General features: G+C 44.2%; 1 protein-coding gene across 1 annotated transcript in view; it reads left to right on the top strand.

Moving 5' to 3' along the window:
• Positions 1-14,010, top strand: part of LOC121580857 (centlein-like) — a 73,814-nt gene extending 59,804 nt beyond the window's left edge. Inside the window, exon 17 of the mRNA XM_045212843.1 lies at positions 13,459-14,010. Coding sequence (XP_045068778.1) covers positions 13,459-14,010 — 552 coding nt within the window. The remainder of the gene's footprint in view (positions 1-13,458) is intronic.
• The last annotated feature ends 6,535 nt before the right edge of the window (positions 14,011-20,545 follow it).

Below are 20,545 nucleotides of genomic sequence, written 5' to 3'. Positions count from 1 at the left end.
GCAGTAAGAGAGTGGCGGTAGCGGTCAGCTCCTTCTCCTTGGGCAGCAGCAGCTTGTTGTGGAGTTAATGATGCGTCTGTAATAAGGACATTTGCCCATTTTTTTCTACAGGGCCCCTAATACGGAGGGTCGTGTATTGTTCGTGCATCCTCTGAGCCACACACACCCCCCCTTCCTCACTCTGTGAAAGGCAATGTCAGCCCACCATCAGGGCACCCACACCTCCCTCTCTCTCATTCTTCCTCTCTTTCTCATTCTATCTCTCCCTCTCTCCCTCCTCTCTCTTTTTCTCTACCTTTCTCTGCATCTACCTACTTCCCTCCCTCCCTCCCCTCCCTCCCTCTCCATCCACTTGAGGGCCTCTGAAACATGAAATTAGCCGTGCCTGCCTTCCACCACGCCCCACCATCCTCATCCATCGAGGGATGGAGAGCAGGGGAGCTTTGGGCGACACCTTATCCTCCAATCCCCCCCCCCCTCCCCCTCTACCTCTTTGAAGCCACCACCTGCGGTTAAAAAACCGTCCGAGTTCTGTTAAATGGACAATAGTTCTGAATTATTCACCCTTACATTTTTCCTATTTTGTTCCTTACAACCTGGAATTAAAATCGATTTTTGGGTTTTATCATTTGATTTACACAACATGCCTACCACTTTGAAATCAAATATTTTTTTATTGTGAATCGAACAAGAAATAAGACAAATAAACAGAACTATTCAACCCCCCAAAATCAAAACTTTGTAGAGCCATCTTTTCGCAGCAATTACAGCTGCAAGGTCTCTTGGGGTATGTCTCTATAAACTTGGCACATCTAGCCTTTTTCCCATTATTTAGCAAAACTGCTCCAGTTCCTTCAGAGTTGGATGGGTTCCGCTGATTACAGCAATCTTTAAGTCATGCCACAGATTCTCAATTGATTGAGTCTGGGTTTTGATAGCCATTCTTTAAATGTTTCCCCTTAAACCACTCCAGTGTTGCTCTGGCAGTATCTTAGTCTTTCCTGCTGAAGGTAACCTCCGTCCCAGTCTCAAATCTCTGGAACTAAAAGGTTTCCCTCAAGAATTTCCCTGTTTTCCTTCCATCATTCCTTCAATTCTACCTTTCCCATTCCCTGCTATAAACATCCCCACAGCATGATTCTGCCACCATCATCTTCACTGGGATGTATCTTGGTGATGGGGTGTTGGGTTTGTGCCAGACTCAATTTTAGGTCTCATCTTACCTTCTTCCATATTTTGGGATCTCCCACATGCTTTTTGTTAACACCAATTGTGTTTTGCTTATTTTTTTTCTTTAAGCAATGCTTTTTTCTGTCAACTCTTCCTACCCCTCAGTGGAGTTATGTTTATTTGTCCTTTGGACTACTCCAATCTCGTGTCACTTTGCATCCTTCGGGTTATCTTTTGCCTCTTTGGTATCTTTGTTGCCTCTCTGATTTCCCTCCCTGCCTGGTCAACGTAGTTTTGTGCGGCGGCCCTCTCTTAGCTAGGTTTGTTGTGGTGCCATATTCTTTCCTAATAATGGATTTAATGTGCTCCGTGGGATGTTCAAAGTTTGTGACTTCTGAAGGTAATTTGGCAGGGTGTTTTTTCTTAGCTCACCGTGTAATGGTCCTTTTGGCGGTAAGCTCTTTGGTTTCAGTTGGGTCGTCGCGGCTGCCTTTCTAAGCAACGTTTTAACAAGTTAGCGGCTAGGCGGGTCCCTTACCTTGTCGCCTCTCCCGAGGCCCATTGAGGAGTTCAGCGATGAGACAAAGGATTCGTAACTAGCAATTGGGAGAAAATGGGTAAAAACTACAATAACAAAAAAATCAAACAAATAGTAAATACCAACCATATTACCTTTCTTTTCTTTTAGAGAGGTCTCTTCTTTTTCATTTGAAGGCTTCATTTTCTACCTCCACCTCAGCCTCAGCCTTTATTTTTTGTTCTGCATTGAAATTCAACATTGAATTTGGAATGAGGTTGCCTAAATTTAGCTAAGTGATTTTCTGGTTTACAGTGATCTTGAGCTCAGTTGGTGGACATGCAAGTTGGGTTGATTCCCTTTCGGGCCACCCATCTTAAGTTATCATATGCTTTGATCCGCTTCTGCTAAATGCTTTCATTCGGAAGTATTTGCCCCTTCCTTTTTTACATTTTTTACGTTATCAAATTCATTACATCGTTTTCCCCTCATCAATCACACACACCCCATTATGACCAAACAATTTGCTAATATAATTAAAAAATTAAACTAAATATCATTTTACATAATATTCAACTTTACACTCTTTGTTAAGCACTTTGGCATTGATTCACCTCAAGTCTTCTTGGTTCCTTCTAAGCTTATCACACTGTTTTGGGAGTTTCTCCATACTTCTCTCAGATCCTCTCGGCTCTGTCAGGTTGGATGGGGCGTCGCTGCACAGCTATTTACAGGTCTCTCCAGAGATGTTTGATCGGGTTCAAGTCCAGGCTCTGGCTGGGCCACTCAAGAACATTCAACTTTCACCACTCATGCATTATCTATTTTGTCCTTTGTTTTAGTTGTGCTCTGTTTTCATCAGGTTCTCTCATTTACTTTGCTCCGTTCATCTTTCCCTCGATCCTGACTATGTCTCCCCATCCCACTGCCGGCTAATCAACATCCCCCCAGCATTGCTGCCACCACCATGCTTCACCGTTTGTTGGTTTCTCTCTTAAGCGTTGACGGGCTTTGGCATTCAGACCCAGAGTTCAATCTTGGTTTCATCAGACTACGAGTATCTTGTTTCTCATATCTGAGGTCCTTTAGGTCCTTTTAGCAAATCCAAGCGGGTGATCATGTGCCTTTTACTGAGGAGTGGCTTCCTCTGCCTCTACCACTAAAGCCCTGATTGGTGGAGTGCTGCAGAGATGGCTGTCCTTCTGGAAAGGTTCCTCACGTCTCCACAGAGGAACTCTGGAGCTCTGTCAAGTGACAATCATTCTTCATCCCCCGGTTGTCTTTCCGCGGTCAGCTCATAGGAAGGTCTTTTGTTCCAATCTTCTTCCATTTAATACTTACATTAGTCATTTATCCGCTCTTATCCACACTTACACGTTAGTGAGAGTCATACATTTTCTTACTATAAGCACCCACACCTTGCTTGCAAGCACACATGCTCTACCAACTTGAGCTACAGGCACGGTTAAAATGTAAATGTAATTTAAGAATATGGGGCCACTATCATTCTTGGGACTTCACCTGCAGACATTTTTTGGTACCCTTCCCCAGATCTTCCTCAATCCTGTCTCAAAGCTCTCCGCAGACAATTCTTACGATCTCATTTTTTTTGCTCAGTCAGTATGCACTGCCAACTGTACTTTTAGAGTGTGTGCCTTTCCAACTCATGTCCAATCAATTGAATTTACCACGGTTGACTCTAATATCAATTTAAAACATCTCAAGGATAAACAATGAAACTATGCACCTGAGCTCAATTTTGAGTCTCTCATAGTAAAAGGGTCTGAATACTTATTAAATAAGTATTTATTTATTTATTTTTTGCAGAAATATCTAAAACCTGTTTTTACTTTGTCATTTGTGGTATTGTGTGTAGATTGATGAGAAAAAAAGTTAATTTAATCAATTTCAGAATGTTATACAAAATCTCAAAAATTAGGGGTCTGAATACTTTCCGATCATGTATTTTTTTTTTTTATTATTTTTTATTATTATTATTATTATTATATAAATATGTTTGTTCAGTCTTTGGTGGTTTTTTGTGTCCCATGATGTGGCGGCAGACATAGGCGAGACCAGGACTGGCGTTGGACAGTCATGAATCCTCCAGCAACAGGTCTGGTTTAAAGTCTGTTAGTGTTTTTTAGAAGCTAGTATTACAGTGCCTTGCAAAAATATTCCCCCTTTTTTTTCCTATTTTGTTCATTACACTGTAATTTAAATGGATTATTGGTTGATTTACATTAATGACATACACAAATAGTCCAAATTTGAAGTGATGAAAAAATTTTTTATACCAATTCTACAAAATAAATACGAAGTGTTGTCTTTTTCCCTTTTCTAAATACCCTAAATAAGATCTGGTACCCACCAAACACCTTCGAATCACACCAATTAGTTAAATAAAGTCCCACCTTGTCAATATTCGCATGATCTGTCCATATCTCCATATATTCACACTGTTCTGAAAGGCCCCAGATCTACTTCCCTAAGCAGGGCGGCACCGCCAAGCAAGCGAACATAAGAACCAAACTCTCCAAAGCAGGTCAGGGACAAAGTTGTGAGGAAGTACAGATCAGAGGTTGGGTTATAAATAAATATAGTCTAAACTTTAACATCTCACACACCATTAAATCTATTTTAAAAAAATTGCCCCCTGCCAAAGAGGCCCCCATTTACCAAAACTCACAGACCAGGAAGGGCATTAATCAGAAGAGGCAACAAAGAACCAAAGATAATAACCCTGAAGGAGCTGCAAAAAGCTCCACAGTGTGGTATCTGCCCATACCTTCACTCCCTCCCGCTGGGCTTTATGGAGGTTTTTTTTATTTATATATATATATTTTTAATGGAAGAGTTCCAGAAAATTGTGCTAAAAAAAGAAAAAAATAAACAATATATAGGATTACTCTGTCAGATGACTACATTGGTTTTGGCCATTAAGGAAACGCTTCATGTCGGCACAAACCTAACACCTCTCATCTCCTAAAACCACCACCACAGTGAAGCATGGTGATGCAGCTACCATGTGGGGATGTTTTTCATCTGGCAAGGGACAGGGAAACTATGGTCGGAATTGAAGGAGATGATGGATAGGCCTATTTTTGAGATTTGAGACTTGGGTTCACCTTCCAGCAATACAATACCCTAACCTTCCTTCCGTGGTTTGGGGAAACATTTAAATGTCTTGAAATGCTAATCAAAATTTTTTGTGAACACAGTTTCCTTCAGAAGAATGGCATATCTTCAGCTGTACTTTCAAGGTGGCTCTACAAGGTATTGACTTTGAGGGGTGAATAGTTATGCTGCGCTCCAGTTTCCTGTTTTGTTGTCTTATTTCTTATTTGTTTCACGAAATTTTCATCTTCAAGGTAAATCAAATGTTACAAACCCAAAAATCCATTTTAATTCCAGGTTGTGGAAAGGCAACGGGGGTAATTTAACTATAACTTTCTACAGTAGTAAGATCGTGGTGTAGAAGAAACACACTGTATATATTTTTAGGTTTTATATTTTTGGGGGTAAATCGTTGAAAATACTTTACTCACTGCAGACGGAGATCGGTTTACCCACCATTTTTACCCTCTATAATATTCATTATTGTCATATACCAACATGTTTTATCTAAATCAATAATGAGACTAGTTACAATGAAGAGTAAAAACACTGAGGATAGCAGAGTGTGTTTTTTACTCCTTTCTGTGTGTATGTGCTGTCAGCCTGCTCTGTGATACTTTCATTGAGGTGTGTCTCCGTTCCATTCAATGCTGCAGGCACTCATCCTGTCCCTCCCGGCTCCTCCTACCATGACCTTTTCACCTCCCCACACCCTTCCCTCAATCCATGTTTTTCCCTTCCAGCCAGACCGCTCTCAGACCCCCCACTCCCACCACTCATCCTCTGCATTCCTTCCCTCCTTTCTCTCTCTTTCTCTCTCTCGCTCTCTCTGCTCAGACCCCAACTGTGCCTTTTAGTGTGACTATATTGATTTGCGTTGCTGTCGATGCGGGAAGAATGAAAGCGGCATCCACCGGGAGACTCCCGCAGGCTGCTACTCAACATTTTCTCTGGGCAGAGAGGGGGTGGCAAGGGGGGATGACAAGGCTGAGAACTAGCCGCTTGGGTCCCGGAGGGCCACACCTCACCGTGTTACCCCCTCTCTCTCTCTCTCTCTCTCTTTCTATCCATCCATCCTTTCAGTCTCTTTTTTTGTACTACTCGTCTCTCTCTCTCACTGCCTGGCCTAATAAACTCACAGTAACTCTAGAGAGGGACAAGGATCTCTCTCACACTCCACACCTCACACACGGAGTTTGTTGTGGTAGGTGAGATTTTACCCAGTAGTAGAAAAAGCCCAGTGTACTGTAGTTAGTTGTGCTAATATTTACTTACTCTACAATCTGTCTCTCCTGTCTCTTGTCTCTCTGTCTCTGTGTCTCTCTGTCTCTCTTTGTCTCTCTCTGTCTCTCTCTGTCTCTCTGTCCCTCTGTCTCTCTGTCTCTCTCTGTCTCTCTGTCTGTCTCTCTTCTCTCTGTCTCTGTGTCTCTGTGTCTCTGTTCTGCTGTCTCTGTCTCTGTCTCTCTGTCTCTGTCTCTCTGTGTGTCTCTGTATTTCTCTGTGTCTCTGTGTCTCTCTGACTCTCTCAACACATATCTCTCTGTGTGTGTCTCTGTGTCTATGTCTCTGTGTCTATGTCTCTCTGTCTCTGTCTCTGTCTCTTTCCTTGGTGTGTATCATTTCATAGGTGTCATGTGGAACATCCAGTGAAACCACGGTAGTTATTCTTGTCAGTGTCATCCTATCTTCACCTACCGTTGTCTTCAGAACTGAGAATACATAAATACAGCCCCATCAATAGAACTGAGAATATTCTAAGTAACCAGGCAGCACTAAAGTCTCCACAATTACAACTGTTCTGTCTCTACTGTCATACTGGGCAGCAGTGTCCCTCCCTGTCTTCCCCTGCTCCCATCCATTTGAAGTTTTAGTGGCAGCCAGAATTTAACCTATGGCCTGTCTACTGTCAACCTGCTGCCTCAAAGAGCCAGTGACACTAATAACAAACCTTCCCTATCAGTATATATCTTGTATTCCTCCACCTCCCTGTCACCACAGTCAAAAGGAGAAGAGAGGCAGAAATAACAGAGAGGAAATAGGGGGGGATCCTATCCATTAGCTGGCTGGCTGTCACTTGATGTATGTGTGTGTGTGTGTCCTGACTCCTTCAGCAGCAGTCTAGTCCTCTCACTGTCAAGGCCGTAATGGAGCTGCCTGTAGGGACACACTTTATTATTATCTCAGTATTACTGTCAATGGCAAACCATCAGTCCTGGGCTGTGTGTCTGTCTGTGTATCTGGCTCTGGCCACCTCCGCCCCGCCAAGCTCACTGTCACTATCAACCACCAGGCTCCTGTCACTGTCAGCACCACCCAGCCAGCCAGACTCACTTGTCACTGTCAACACCACGCAACCCCCATACTCACTGCTCAACACCACACCAGCCAGCCAGGCTCCTGTTACCTATCACCACCACACCAACCAAAGCCAGGCTCCCCTTTCTCTGTCAGCACCCCACCACCACCACTGTCAACACCACACCAGCCAGCCAGGCTCACTGTTACCGTCAACACCACACCAGCCAAATAGCTCACTGTCACTGCTCCAACACCACACCAACACCCGGGCTCACTGTTACTATCTAAACACCACAGCCCACCCTTCCTGTCAACACCACCCCAGCCATCCAGGCTCACTCTCACTGTCAACACCACACCAGCCAGCCAGGCTCCTGTCACTGTCAACCCCCAGCCAGCCAGGCTCACTGTCACTGTCAGCACCACCCCAGCCAGCCACACGTCAACACTAACAAGGACAGAGGTAGAGGCTGCACAAAGTGGCTAGTTTAGTGTGTTTTTTAACTATAGTGGGACCTCCACTACAAGAATTAAAATAACAAAAAAAACTACAGACATTTTGTTAATCCTCAGTCAAATACTATTTATGTGGTTTGAGGGTGTTAAAGGTTAGTTATTTTTGTTAATTGGGTTGATTTTGTGTTTGGTTTTTGGTTATTTCAGAAATAAGTTTTTGAATACTATTGTGAATTCCCCACAATTAGCTGCTTCTACATACAGCTCATGTGTGTGTGTGTGTGTGTCTAGCGTTATGGCGTGCGTGTTTTGTCTTACGATCTATTTTTTTTAGTGTTGGTATAGTAGATGTAGCTGTGTGTATGGGTGATGGTGTTTAAACGGCATAGTTATGTTCATGTGAATACTTTAATAACACCACTCTCTACTGATCCACTACAATTTAGCTTTCAAAGAGAAAAGATATTCTGTTATCTCACCAGGGCCAGATCTTTATTATCTTGTCACCCCTCACTACTGTCCTCTCACACAAATAACTTGCATTTTTCCTCCTCTCTCTCTCTCTCTCCCCTCTTTCCCTCTCTCTCTTTCCACCTACTCACAACTCCCTCTCCTTCTCTCTCTCCTCTCTCTCTTTCTCTCCTCCTCCACCGGTGCCTACAATATGTAACCAATTCTTCCATAATCCCTACACACCCCTACCCAGCTCACTGTCTTCCCCTCTCTTATAATTTCCCTCACCTTTTAACCACTTCTCCCCCATGAATACACAGCACTACTGATCTAGTATCTGAAGATGTGCCCTATATTCACAGGTTCCCAGCCAATCACCAGCCCAGGGAGAATGGGGTTGGAAATATGGCCCAGCCATATTTTTAATTGCCTTGTTTTTTTGTGGCATCCTAATTTTGACTAGAGCTGAGTTTAATGAGCCTGGCTTTACCTAAACACGGAAATACTCATATCTTACCGCTTCTGCCTCCCAAATGGCAACCTATTCTCCTCTTGAGTCCACTATTGGCCATTGCCCTGTGAAAATAGGGAATAAGTGGTGTGATTTATTTATATGGTTCAATCTACAGTTTGTTTGCCTAATAACTTCGTCCTTCCCTAGATCATCTTTCTCACTCATTTAAAGCTACATTCTGAATTAAAAACACCACCTGTTGAATTAGAAATGCCATTGAACAAGGAGTCCCAATCCTAACTGTACTCTACTTCTTACACCCTCCCACATCAAAACAAACATTAAAAGTCTCAATGCGCACTGTCCCTTTCATCCTCGATTGGGAGGGCGCTCAGTTTTACTAAGGTGGAGCTAGATGTGATATTGATCAATCTGTTACCCTTCAGTACCCCTCAGGGGGTTTTGTTTTATAGAATCCACACTGTGTCACATCATTAAGAAATTAACCCAAGCTTTACTGTAGTTACTCTACATATCCGGGCCTGTATACTTCAATCAGGGGCCTTAACACAGTACCCTAACTAACTCACCATATGTTTCCACGGGCACACCCAGATATGCAGATAATCAAACTTTGCTCTCACGCAGTCTTTCTGCTGGCACTGTGTAATGCTATGAAACATTAGTTTTCCACTTTCCATCACCCCAGCTCTCTCAATTTTGCATAGCATCATCTGATATGTGTACACAATTTTCCCTTCTGCTAACATTTCTGTCTCTCCGTTTAGCGCGTTCAATAATCCATATCCCACACAAACGCCCTGCAACTTTGCCTTTGCCGCCAATGCTCAACAGCGTTCTTTACAAAATAATTTTTTGACGTCGTTGCTATGCTTATTCGCGCTTCCAATACTCCTGTTTGAATTGCGTAATTCTTCCCAATATTCCTTTTACTTGATGCATGGCTGAATCTCCTATACAACATTGATTTTTTAACTGTCATTCACCCAACTAAATCCTGTCCAAGGGATTACTTGTACATCAGCTGCCTCACGCTACAGAAAACCAGCAGACCGGCTCCTGCTCCTATGAACAATTCCAGCTGACACAGGCCATGGCATGTGGCTACATACTAACATACTCAACCAACATCATTATAACCTTGAGTCAAGCACCGCCATGCCCAAACACATGTACCAACTTCTCAACTTGTTTGTTTGTTGTCTGCTTCTGGCATAGCAATGATATCATCTGCAGTTATTCTGCAGTAATACAGAACGCGATGACTCCAGCTAGTGTTTTTCCTTCAGAAAAGAGTAACTCTAATTAAGCCTTGTTTAATGATTGGGCTAATTAAATCCGCAGTGACTGTATTTGTGTGAAAATTCTCAGCCTTTGTACTGTAAATGTGTCACTGGGACTTGTTGGGGGGTGGGCAAGGGCAGGGATTGGCCCCCTAGGAGGCGATGGGGTTTTGTGTGACGAGGAAACTTAGACCTTGCTGACCTTCCTCTCTGTGTTTACAACTACTGTGATCACAAGCTACATGTGTATTCATGCAAACTCTGTACACTAATAGAGTTTGGATTGAGTTGTGGCCAGTCAAGATTATTCTGGAGCTGTATTACTTTGTTTGCCTTAGTGATCTACACTGGCCGGCTTTGTTAGTAGGCACACAAAAGGAAATTGATGCTAAAGGGGACATTCTACATACGATTTGACTGTTGGATAGGGCTTGGGCCTCATTGAGTAATGTTACCCTGTTATGATGGCTCATTGATATGTTAATCAATTGGTGGCTCATTGAATAATGTTATCCTGTTATGATGACTTATTGGATATTGTTAGCTTGTTATGATGGCTCATTGGATGATGTTAGCCTCAGTGGAGGCTGCTGAGGAAAGGACGGCTCATAATAATGGCTGAACGGAGCAAATGAATACATCAAACCATATTTTTGATATTGTTGATATTATTCCACTATTCTGCTCCCAGCCATTACCGACTTATCCTACCCAATTAAGGTGCTCCACAACCTCCTGTGGTTAGCCTGTTATAGTAGCTTGTTGGTAATGTTAGCCTGTTATAATGGCTCATTGAATAATGTTAGCCTGTTCCGTTTTCATTGAATAATGTTAGCTGTTATAATGGCTCATTAAATAATGTTGGCAGCCTGTTCTAATGGCTCATTGGGTGTGTACAGCCTGTTCTAATGTGTTAATATTGTTTCCTGTTATAATGGCTCATTGAGTAATGTTAGCATGTTATGATGGCTCGTTGAGTTATTTTAGCCTGTTATGATGGCTTGTTGAGTAATGTTAGCATGTTACTTAGTAGGTATTGAGTAATGTTAGCATGTTATGATGGCTCATTGAGTTATTTTAGCCTGTTATGATGGCTTGTTGAGTAATGTTAGCCTGTTATGATGGCTCATTGAGTAATGTTAGCCTGTTATGAGGGCTCATTGCTGAAGAAAGTCAAACTTCTGTGAAACAGCACCATAACAGTCAAGTCATCATGATTTGTCATAGGATGACACACTTCAGTATACTGTACAGTATCGTATGTTTCTGCCAACAGGTATAAAAGTGTTTCAGCAGCGTTGCAGCATCCTTTTGTATGGATATAACCTTAGTATATTTATACCTGAATTGTGTCTGTGATGATCACCTCATTTCCCTCCTAATGAGTGAAAAACAAAGGCCTGCTGTAGCGTTCCTGGGCATTTAATCTGGGCTGTATTTAGGTCAGGTCTAACACCGCAGGTTGCACAGACCTGATGATGTTCCCCAACAACATATCAACTAAAAATAAGGAGAGATTTTTAATTACAGTATCTATGGCCCCAAGTGTCCAATTCCCCTTTCATATCAGTCTCCCAGGGCTCTAAGGTGGAGAATAGAAATTAACACGGCTTAGCGAGACAGAGAAGGGCCTAATTACAGGAAAAAAGAATAACCGCTTTGGTGATTTTTCTTTTTTTTCTTCCTTTACTCACCTGAACTGCCGATGGATTTTTTTCTTTTTTAATCTGCATGTGACATTCATTATCGGGATAATCAAATGCAGACTTTTTTTTAGTAGGTTTTGTGTGTTGTTGTTTTGTTCCTTGTTGTTTATTCCCCGTTTTGATAACTTTGATTTCAAACAAAGTGAGCAGATCAAATATCACAGTGTTTCCTGTCTGATCATTATTAAACTCCTCTCTCATTCCTCAGCTCCTTCCTTTCCTCGGTGCTTCTAGATTGTAAATTGCCTTACAAGTAATGATAAAACATATTGTACCATTTCAGTGGTGTATGAAATTAGCCTGAAACAACATTAATCCTAAGCATTTTAAATCAATCAGTCCCATCAGTCAGTCAATCACATTTCTAAGAGGTAAAGATATGAGAAATGATTTGATACATACAGATGTCGATCTTAATTTGATCTTAATTTATCCCTGTTGCAAAAACTTTCCTCAATGCAGCAAATAAAGCGATGTTGTTACCTCTCCTTTTTCTCTGTCATTCCCTCTTCCCATTTCTATCTAGACAGCCCTAACACCATGCATGTCTACCTCTACTCTCATTGGGCCTGAAACCTGCTAACCTGTTCTGAGAGAACAAAAGCGTCTGAATGATCATCGGTTAGGAGGTGTTGTGTGCGTAATGCGTAGCGCAATGCGGTGTTCCATGACAGCTACCCGCCTCCAGCGGCGCCCCAGGCTCTGGAATAACAGTGTCATTTAATTGGTCTGTAAAACCACCTTTAAATCCCGCCCCTGGCCCCCTTTGCATTGTCTCTCCCACACACACACCGCGCAACTTTCCGCCTTGGATACAACACGTCAGCGCTAACCCCAGGCGTGTTAATGGCAGTATCCAGACAATCGCTCTATGCGAGGCCTGTTGAATAGTGATGAGGAGCTAGGGGGAAGGTGTCACGGCTTTAGTTTTTTATCCATGTATATTTCGGGGTTGGGCGTTAGCATGTTGGGTGCACAGATTGGTGTCACCTAGATTGTAGTCATATGTGTTACCCTGTGCTGCTTGTCATCGCGTTAGTCAGAACCGTTTCACCTGTGCTGGCCCAGGTGATATTTAAATACTGGCCCTGTGCTCCAGTTGTCTTGAGAGATGTGGAGGTCAACACCTTTATTCGTGCTCCCTATTTGTGTTCTACGATCCTTTATCTGATCTTCCATGTTTTCATTTTGTTCCACTTTTTGGTTTGCTTCCTGTCTTTTTAAGTTTGGTGTGAGGTTTTGATTTTGTTTTGCCTCTTCTTTTGGTCAAATTGGGGCGCTCTGGTGGATGTCTTTTAACCCGTCTAGTTAACAATTGTTGGTTTCTTGCTGGGAACTTTGTTCGTTTTAACCAAAAATAATCACTCAAACAGAAGGTGGAACTAACAGGAGTCACTGACAATGACCAAGAAACAGGTTTCTAGGAGGGGCTGTGAAAAACACTCATATGGGGGTGTCCACTGAAAACGCGTGCTAGCTGCTTGAGGGCCCGGGCCCTGTAAAGCACCCGTTACATGGCTAATGACGAGGCCTAACAGTCCCTCTGGTGCCATTAGAGAGCGTGTGTGTGTGTCACTCCAGGGCTGTGTATTGCACCTGCAGTAGCAAAGTCTGTGTTTGATCTCACTGTCTGTCACAAAATGTAACCCATGCGGCTGCTGAGAACGTTCTGTGCAAGAAGTACAGAAGGAGCCCTTTTGACAGAATACAAACAGCATACAAACCAGATAGGTGACCTCTGTGAATAAGGAAGGTTGTGTTTATACTAGACTATAGGTTACACAGACTTACGCAGACTAGACTGAGGTACACTTCTCAATCAGTATGTTTACCTTTATTTACCTCCTCTCTCCTTAGCCCCGTGCTGTAGCATCTCTTAATACTATATTTGACTGTTAGTTGTTTGTTTGTTAGTTAGTGTTCGTGACAGTTGGCTGATTAGAGCGGTGGTGAGGCTGAGCTGTGATTGGGGCGTCTCAGCAGTGGGAGAGCAGGCTCAGAGGAGCAGAGATCGTCTCAGCAGTGGGAGAGCAGGCTGAGAGGAGCAGAGAACGTCTCAGCAGTGGGAGAGCAGGCTCAGAGGGAGCAGCCGTCTCAGCAGTGGGCGAGGCAGGCTCAACAGAGATATGTCTCAGCAGTGGGAGAGCAGGCTCAGAGGGAGCAGGGAGACCTCTCAGCAGCAGTGGGAGAGCAGGCTCAGAGGAGCAGAGAGACATCTCAGCAGTGGGAGAGCAGGCTCAGAGGAGCAGAGATCCTCTCAGCAGTGGGAGCGCAGGCTCCCAGAGGAGCAGACCGTCTCAGCAGTGGACAGGCTCGGAGGAGCAGACATATGTCTCAGCGGTGGGAGGCGGGCTCAGAGCAGGAGACCTCTCAGCAGTGGGAGAGCAGGCTCAGAGGAGCACAGAGAGGCGTCCCAGCAGTGGGAAGCGAACTCAGAGGAGCAGACGTCTCAGCAGTGGGAAAGCAGGCTCAGAGGAGCAGGGTTATGTCTCAGCAGTGGTAGAGCAGGCTCCAGAGGAGCAGAGCTCATTTTGATGCACTCAGCACTGGGACCTTCCTCTGGTCTACACAGGTGCACGCTGCACACACACATAGAGACCACACATACACACACACATACGTGCATGCATGTGCAAACATATTAACCTAATTGCTCCTATAGGTGCAGCTTCTGGATAAGAGCATTTGTATAAATGACGTGTGTGTGTGTGTGTGTGTGTGAAAAATAAACGCAATTTTAACTGTATATATCCCATAACCCAAATCACTTTCAAGATCACCTGGTTATCTGACCGTGAAGTAACGAGAACCTTTAAGCTACGGTACTTAGTGATCATCTGGTTTATAATAATATGTTTCATGGTTTTAAAAACATAGTACCATTTTAAAGGATTTTAGAGCTAAGGCAGCTTCAGTCCACTACTTAAATCTGGCCACAGTGGATTTTTTTTAAACTACAGGAATGAATAGGTTTCCCCAGCGTTCACAGTGGATGCATAGAGTTGATGTGAATATTTATGTGTGATATATCTTCCTTTGATCGCCTGGGCCTGATTTCAATAAAGTCCTTGTGTCGGTTTTGACGAGAGCAAAAGCAAACTTAGCCACAGCGCTAAGGTTAAGACTGCCCCTCTCTCTCTTCCTCGCCCGCAGCAATAAGCCACACACACAGTGAGAAGAAACCCAAAATATTCCTCCACTGGTGCTGTTCTCATTAGTCTAAATATCTTCCTCTCCTTTCGTATCCAACACTGAATATTTCCTCAGAAGAGAATGCTGAGTAGCGGGACACCAGTCCAAAATCATAGGCGTGTTTGGCATTGACCCTTGCTGCTATAACAGCCTCCTTCTTCTGGGAAGGGAAAAACTTTCCACTAGATGTTGGAACAATGCTGCGAGACTTGCTTCCATTCAGCCACAAGCATTAGTGAGTTCGGGCACTGATATTGGGCGGTGTAGGCCTGGCTACTTGATTCTGCGTTCCTATTCATCCCAAAGGTGTTCGATGGGGTTGAGGTCAGGGCTCTGTGCAGGCCAGTCAAGTTCTTCCACACCAATCTAGACAAACCATTTCTGTATGGACCTCGCTTTGTGCAGAGGCATTGTCGTGCTGAAACAGGAAGGGCCTTCCCCAAACTGTTGCCAAGGTTGGAGGCACTGAATGCGTGTCTAGAATGTAATTGTACCTAGCCCAACCCAAAACAGCCCCAACCATTATTCCTCCTCACCAAACTTTACAGTTGCCACTATGCATTTGGGCAGGTAGTGTTCTCCTAGCATCCGCCAAAGTGATATTTGTCCATTAGGACTGCCAGATGGTGACGTAATTCATCACTCGAAGCGATTCCTTTTGAGTCAATGGCGGCGAGCTTTACACCACTATAGTATTTCATTCGCATAGTGATCTTAGGCTTGTGTGCAGCTGCTCAATACATGAAACCCATAACAAACAGTTATTGTGCTGACGTTGCTTCCAGAGGCGATTTGAACTCGCAGTGAGTGTTGCAACTGAGGACGATATTTCTTCAGCCTTTTCGGCAGTCAGTTGTGTGATATTGTGTGCCTACCACTTCGTGGCTGGCCGTTTCTCTAGGCGTTTCCACTTCACAATAACAGCACTTACAGTTGACGGGGGCAATACAGCAAGGCAGAATTTGTAATGTGCTTGTTAGGTGGCATCTATGGCGGTGTGCCACGTTGAAATCAGAGCTCTTCAATAAGGCCATTCTACTGCCAATGTTTGTCTATGAAATTGCATGACTGTGTGCTCGATGTTATACACCTGTCAGCAATGGGTGTGTTCAAATTCTTGAATCCACTAATTTGAAGTTACCCACATACTTTATTATATATAGTGTACCTCAGGACATCCTAAAAGTAACATACAGTGAGGAGAAAAAGTATTTGATCCCTGCTGATTTTATCACGTTTCCCCACTGACAAAGAAATAAATCAGTCTATAATTTTAATGGTAGGTTTATTTGAACAGTGAGAGACAGAATAACAACAACAAATAACTGTCAAATGTTATAAATTGATTTGCATTTTATGCCAGGGAAATAAGTATTTGACCCTCTCTCAATCAGAAAGATTTCTGGCTCCCAGGTATCTTTTCTACAGGTAACAAGCTGAGATTAGGAGCACACTCTTAAATTTCTAAATATCTTTCTATATAAATTTACCTGTCTATAGCAATCAATCAATCAGATTCCACTCTCTCCACCATGTTAAAGAACCGCGCTCTCTCAAGGATGTCAGGGACAAGGTTCCAGACCAACACAAGGCTGGAATGGGCTACAACTTCATCTTCAGCAACTCGGTGAGAAAGGTGACAACAGTTGGTGCGATTATTATTAAATGAAAAACACAAAATAACTGTCATCTCCTCGCTGGACTTCATGCATGATCTCACCTCGTGGAGTTGCAATGATCATGTGTGTTGAGAATCAGCCCCAAACTAGGGTTCAGTCTTGTCAATGATCTCCACGGCAGCTGGGACTTCTGGTCACCAGAAAGCAATTGGTAACACACTAGTTGAAGGACTAAATCTGTGGCGCCACAAGGTCCCCTGCTCAAGAAAGCACATATACTAGACCGTCCTGAAGTTTGCCAATGAACATCTGAATGATTCAGAGAGGGCTTGGTGAAAGTGTTGTGGTCAGATAACCTAACTCTTTGCATCATCCTTCGCGTTATGAGAAGCACCCCCTTTCAAGCCCCAAGAGCACCATCCCCACCGTCAAACATGGAGGTGGAAACATTATGCTAGGAAGGACAACTTCACCACATCAAAGGGACGATGGATGGGCCATGTACCATCAAATTTTGGGTGAGAACCTCCTTCCCTCAGCCAGAACAGACGTGAAAATGGGTCGTGGATGGGTATTCCAGCATGACAATGACCCAAAACACACCTGACCAAGGCGACAAAGGAGTGGCTCAAGAATCTTAATCTGGAGGTGGCCTAGCCAGTCTCCAGACCTTAAACCCATAGAAAATCTGTGGAGGAGCTGAGGTTTGTGTTGCCAAGCGTCAGCCTCAGAAACCTTAATGACTTGGAGAGATCTGCAGAGTGGAGACAAAATCCCTCCTGAGATGTATACCCAAACCTTGTGGCCAACTACAAGAAAGCGTCTGGCCTCTGTGATTGCCAGCAAGGGTTTTGCCACCAAGTTCATGTTTAGCAGAGGGTTCAAATACTTATTTCCCTCATTAAAATGAAAATCAATTTATAACATTTACATGCGTTTTTCTGATATTTTTGTTATTCTGTCTCTTAATATTCCAAATAAACCTACCATTAAATTTATAGACTGATCATGTCTTTGTCAGTATAAGCATTAAAATCAGCAGGGATCTTCCCTCACTGTAAAGTGCTCAGCTGTTCCTTTTACATTATTGAGAAAGTAATCTGTTTTTAAGAAATGCTTTGTGGAAAACACTAAACATGGACCAACCCCTCTCTACTGCCCCTCTCTGGCCCAACCCCTCTCTGCTGCTCCTCTCTGGCTCAACCCCTCTCTGCTGCTCCTCTCAGGCCCAACCCCTCTCTACTACCCTCTCTCTAGCCCTCTCTACTACACCCCTCTCTGGCCCAACCCTCTCTACTGCCCCTCTCTGGCCAGCCTCTCTCACCCCCCTCTCTGGCCCAGCCTCTCTCTACTGCTCCTCTCCAGGCCCAACCCCTCTCTACTGCTCATCTCAGGCCCAACCCCTCTCTACTACCCCTCTCTGCCCATCTCTGCTCCTCTCGGCCCAACCCCTCTCTCCCACTGCTCCTCTCAGTAACCTCTCTACTGCTGCATCTCAGGCCCCACTCTCCTATGCTCATCTCAGGCCCAACCCCTCTCTGCTGCCCCTCTCTGGCCCAGCCTCTCTCTACTGCACCTCTCTGGCCCAGCCTCTCTCTACCTCCCTCCTCAACCTCTCTCTACTGCCCCTCTCCTGGCCCAGCCTCCTCTCTCGCCTCTGGCCCAGCCTCTCTCTACTGCCCTTCTGGCCCAGCCTCTCTCTACTCCCTCTCTGGCCCAGCCTCTCTCTCTACTCCCTCTCTGCTGACCTCTCTCTGCCCACCTCTCAGGCCCACCACCTCTATCCTCTCTCTACTGCCTCTGTACCTTCTCTACTGCCCCCCTCTCTGGCCCACCTCTCTTCTGCACCTCTCAGGCCCACCACCTCTATCCTCTCTCTACTCCCCTCTGGCCCAGCCTCTCTCTACTCACCTCTCTGGCCCACCACCTCTCTCCTCTCTCTACTTGCCCTCTCTGGCCCACCTCCTCTCTCCTCTCTCTACTACCCCTCTCCAGGCCCCACCCACCTCTCTCCTCTCTCACCCCCTCTCTGGCCCCACTGCACCCTCTCTCCTCTCTCTACTACCCCTCTCTACAGCCCCACCACCTCTCTTACCTCTCTCTACTACCTTCTCTGGCCCACACCTCTCTCCTCTCTCTCCTACCCCTCTCAGGCCCACCACCTCTCTCCTACCCCTCTCAGGCCCACCCACCTCTCTCCTCTCTCCTACTGTACCACAATAACTACAAGCGGCCCTCTGAAAAGATGCCAAGTGTCAAAACCGCACACTTTTTTAACTGTTCTGTATGTTTTTCTGTCTTCTTTTCTTTCTTTCCTCTCTTTCTTTCTTTCTCTCTCCTCTCTCTCTCTCTCTCTCTCTCTCTCTCTCTCTCTCTCTCTCTCTCTCTCTCTCTCCCTCTCTCCCCTCTCTCTCTCCTCCCCTCCCCCTCTCTCCCTCCACCAGATCCCCTCTGCTGCTCTCCTAATGGAGTTGCTGTGTGTGAGAATGAAGGAGAGAGGAGTGCTGACAGAAGCACTGGCGCTCACAACGCAGTCAGCGAAATCGTCTGACTCCCACTCCGGGAGGCTGAGGGCTGCGGCTGGAAAAACTGTCATCCTCTCACTCTCCTCCCTCTTCTCTCTCCATCCCTCCTTGGTGCCCAGGCCTTTCTTTCTCAGTAGAGTCTGAGTTAGCCGATTCGACCTGAAGTTACTCTGTGTGTGTGTGTTTGTGTGTGTGTGTGTGTGCGCGACGTTCGCATGCATGCGCCACGTGTGTGAAGTTGCCTCACGCAGCGTTCAACCAATATTCCCCGAGAAAAGCGCTGTCGACTCACTCCGAGCCCTCGCTCACGCAGCGGTCTAGTGGCGTGTGGGGAGCCAGCCTTTGTAAATGAGCCCAACATCTGTGTTAGTGATTTAGCGCTCCATCTGCGAGACAGGGCCCTTTAGCGTCAGGCTAATTTGCAGTACAGAACAACGCTCCTCCCTTTCTCTCCCCTTCTCCAAAAACCATCCTGGGGTTGATGATAACGTTATGCTTACGTTTTTACTTTGTTAGACATTAGTTTTTTATGTTTATTTTTATATTTTCTGTAATTTATTGTGGATCTCAAGGACCCCAGGGTGCTGGGAGTGGGACCTACCCAGCAATTGCAGACTCAACGAAAGAAAAATACACTCTTAAAGTTCTCTCTCTCTTCTTAGAGATTATTGGACTCTCGAGCAAGTCCGCCACCTGCATTCAGTGACCATTTGGGCGATTGGATTCCATTGTTCCTTTCACGTTTCAGTGACCAAATGCTCCAAATGTAAATTATATCATAAAATATGAATTTTGTGTGTTATGTTTGTTTTGTTTTGTCTGAAGTGTATTTATATATTTTATTTCCAATACTATAGTTTGTTTGTGTTCAGTTCATATTGTACTTTGCAATAGGTAATTATGTTATATTGTTAATTGATTTAAACTGAATTTAAATAAAAGTGTGTTCCAATTGTTTTATTTGCCACTATGATCAGATTATTGATTATGTCACATTAATGTTGCACTGTGCAAAATCTCTCCCATTTCTGGTTGCTAAAACTAATTTCAGTTTTATGTGACAAAATTATGCTATATAATTGTAGAGAATCATTGTCGCATCTAAACCGCATTGAAATATATTTTCCAAAACCAAAACTATTGTTGTTTCAGCTGTTTGAGCTGGTGTCAAACGCAAAACTAAACTTCAGGGAAGCATAAACTACTAGACGGATCTACCCTTCTTAATTTCAGTAAATGATATCTATAACTCATATTTCTGTTAATTTGATCAAGGTTGCCCAAAAAGGTTACATACCACTTTAAAGCCACTTTCAAAACAAATATTATTTTCTTGACGCTTCATGTACTGCAATGTTTCATGGCCAGAATTACTGTGGTCAGTGTTCACATTAAACCCAAATCATTTGAATAGTTTTCATTTAACCGTTTTATATCCAGGCTAGTCTCGTTGAATAAAAAAATATTTTTAATGCGAACCTAAACTGTAAACGAAAGACAGTAGTGCATCATACTATGTCCTGCCTTGTTGACAGTGATGACCACGATGCAGTTCCTCTGTTGGGCGGTCGGAGGCAGGGCTTCCCTGTCTCCCAGATGATTGACATGTGGGCGACTGGCAGACTGTCACGTAGTTTCCGGCCAGTGGCACCCCATGTTGACTTCATTGGCGAGGGTCTTCAGTGGGCCACAGACACACAGCCCAGTGGTAGAGGAGCACCCTTACATACCTCT

Source organism: Coregonus clupeaformis, unplaced genomic scaffold (genome assembly GCF_020615455.1).
Source record: "Coregonus clupeaformis isolate EN_2021a unplaced genomic scaffold, ASM2061545v1 scaf0054, whole genome shotgun sequence".
Lineage (NCBI taxonomy): Eukaryota > Metazoa > Chordata > Actinopteri > Salmoniformes > Salmonidae > Coregonus > Coregonus clupeaformis.
This window is presented reverse-complemented; position numbering and strand designations above follow the sequence as displayed.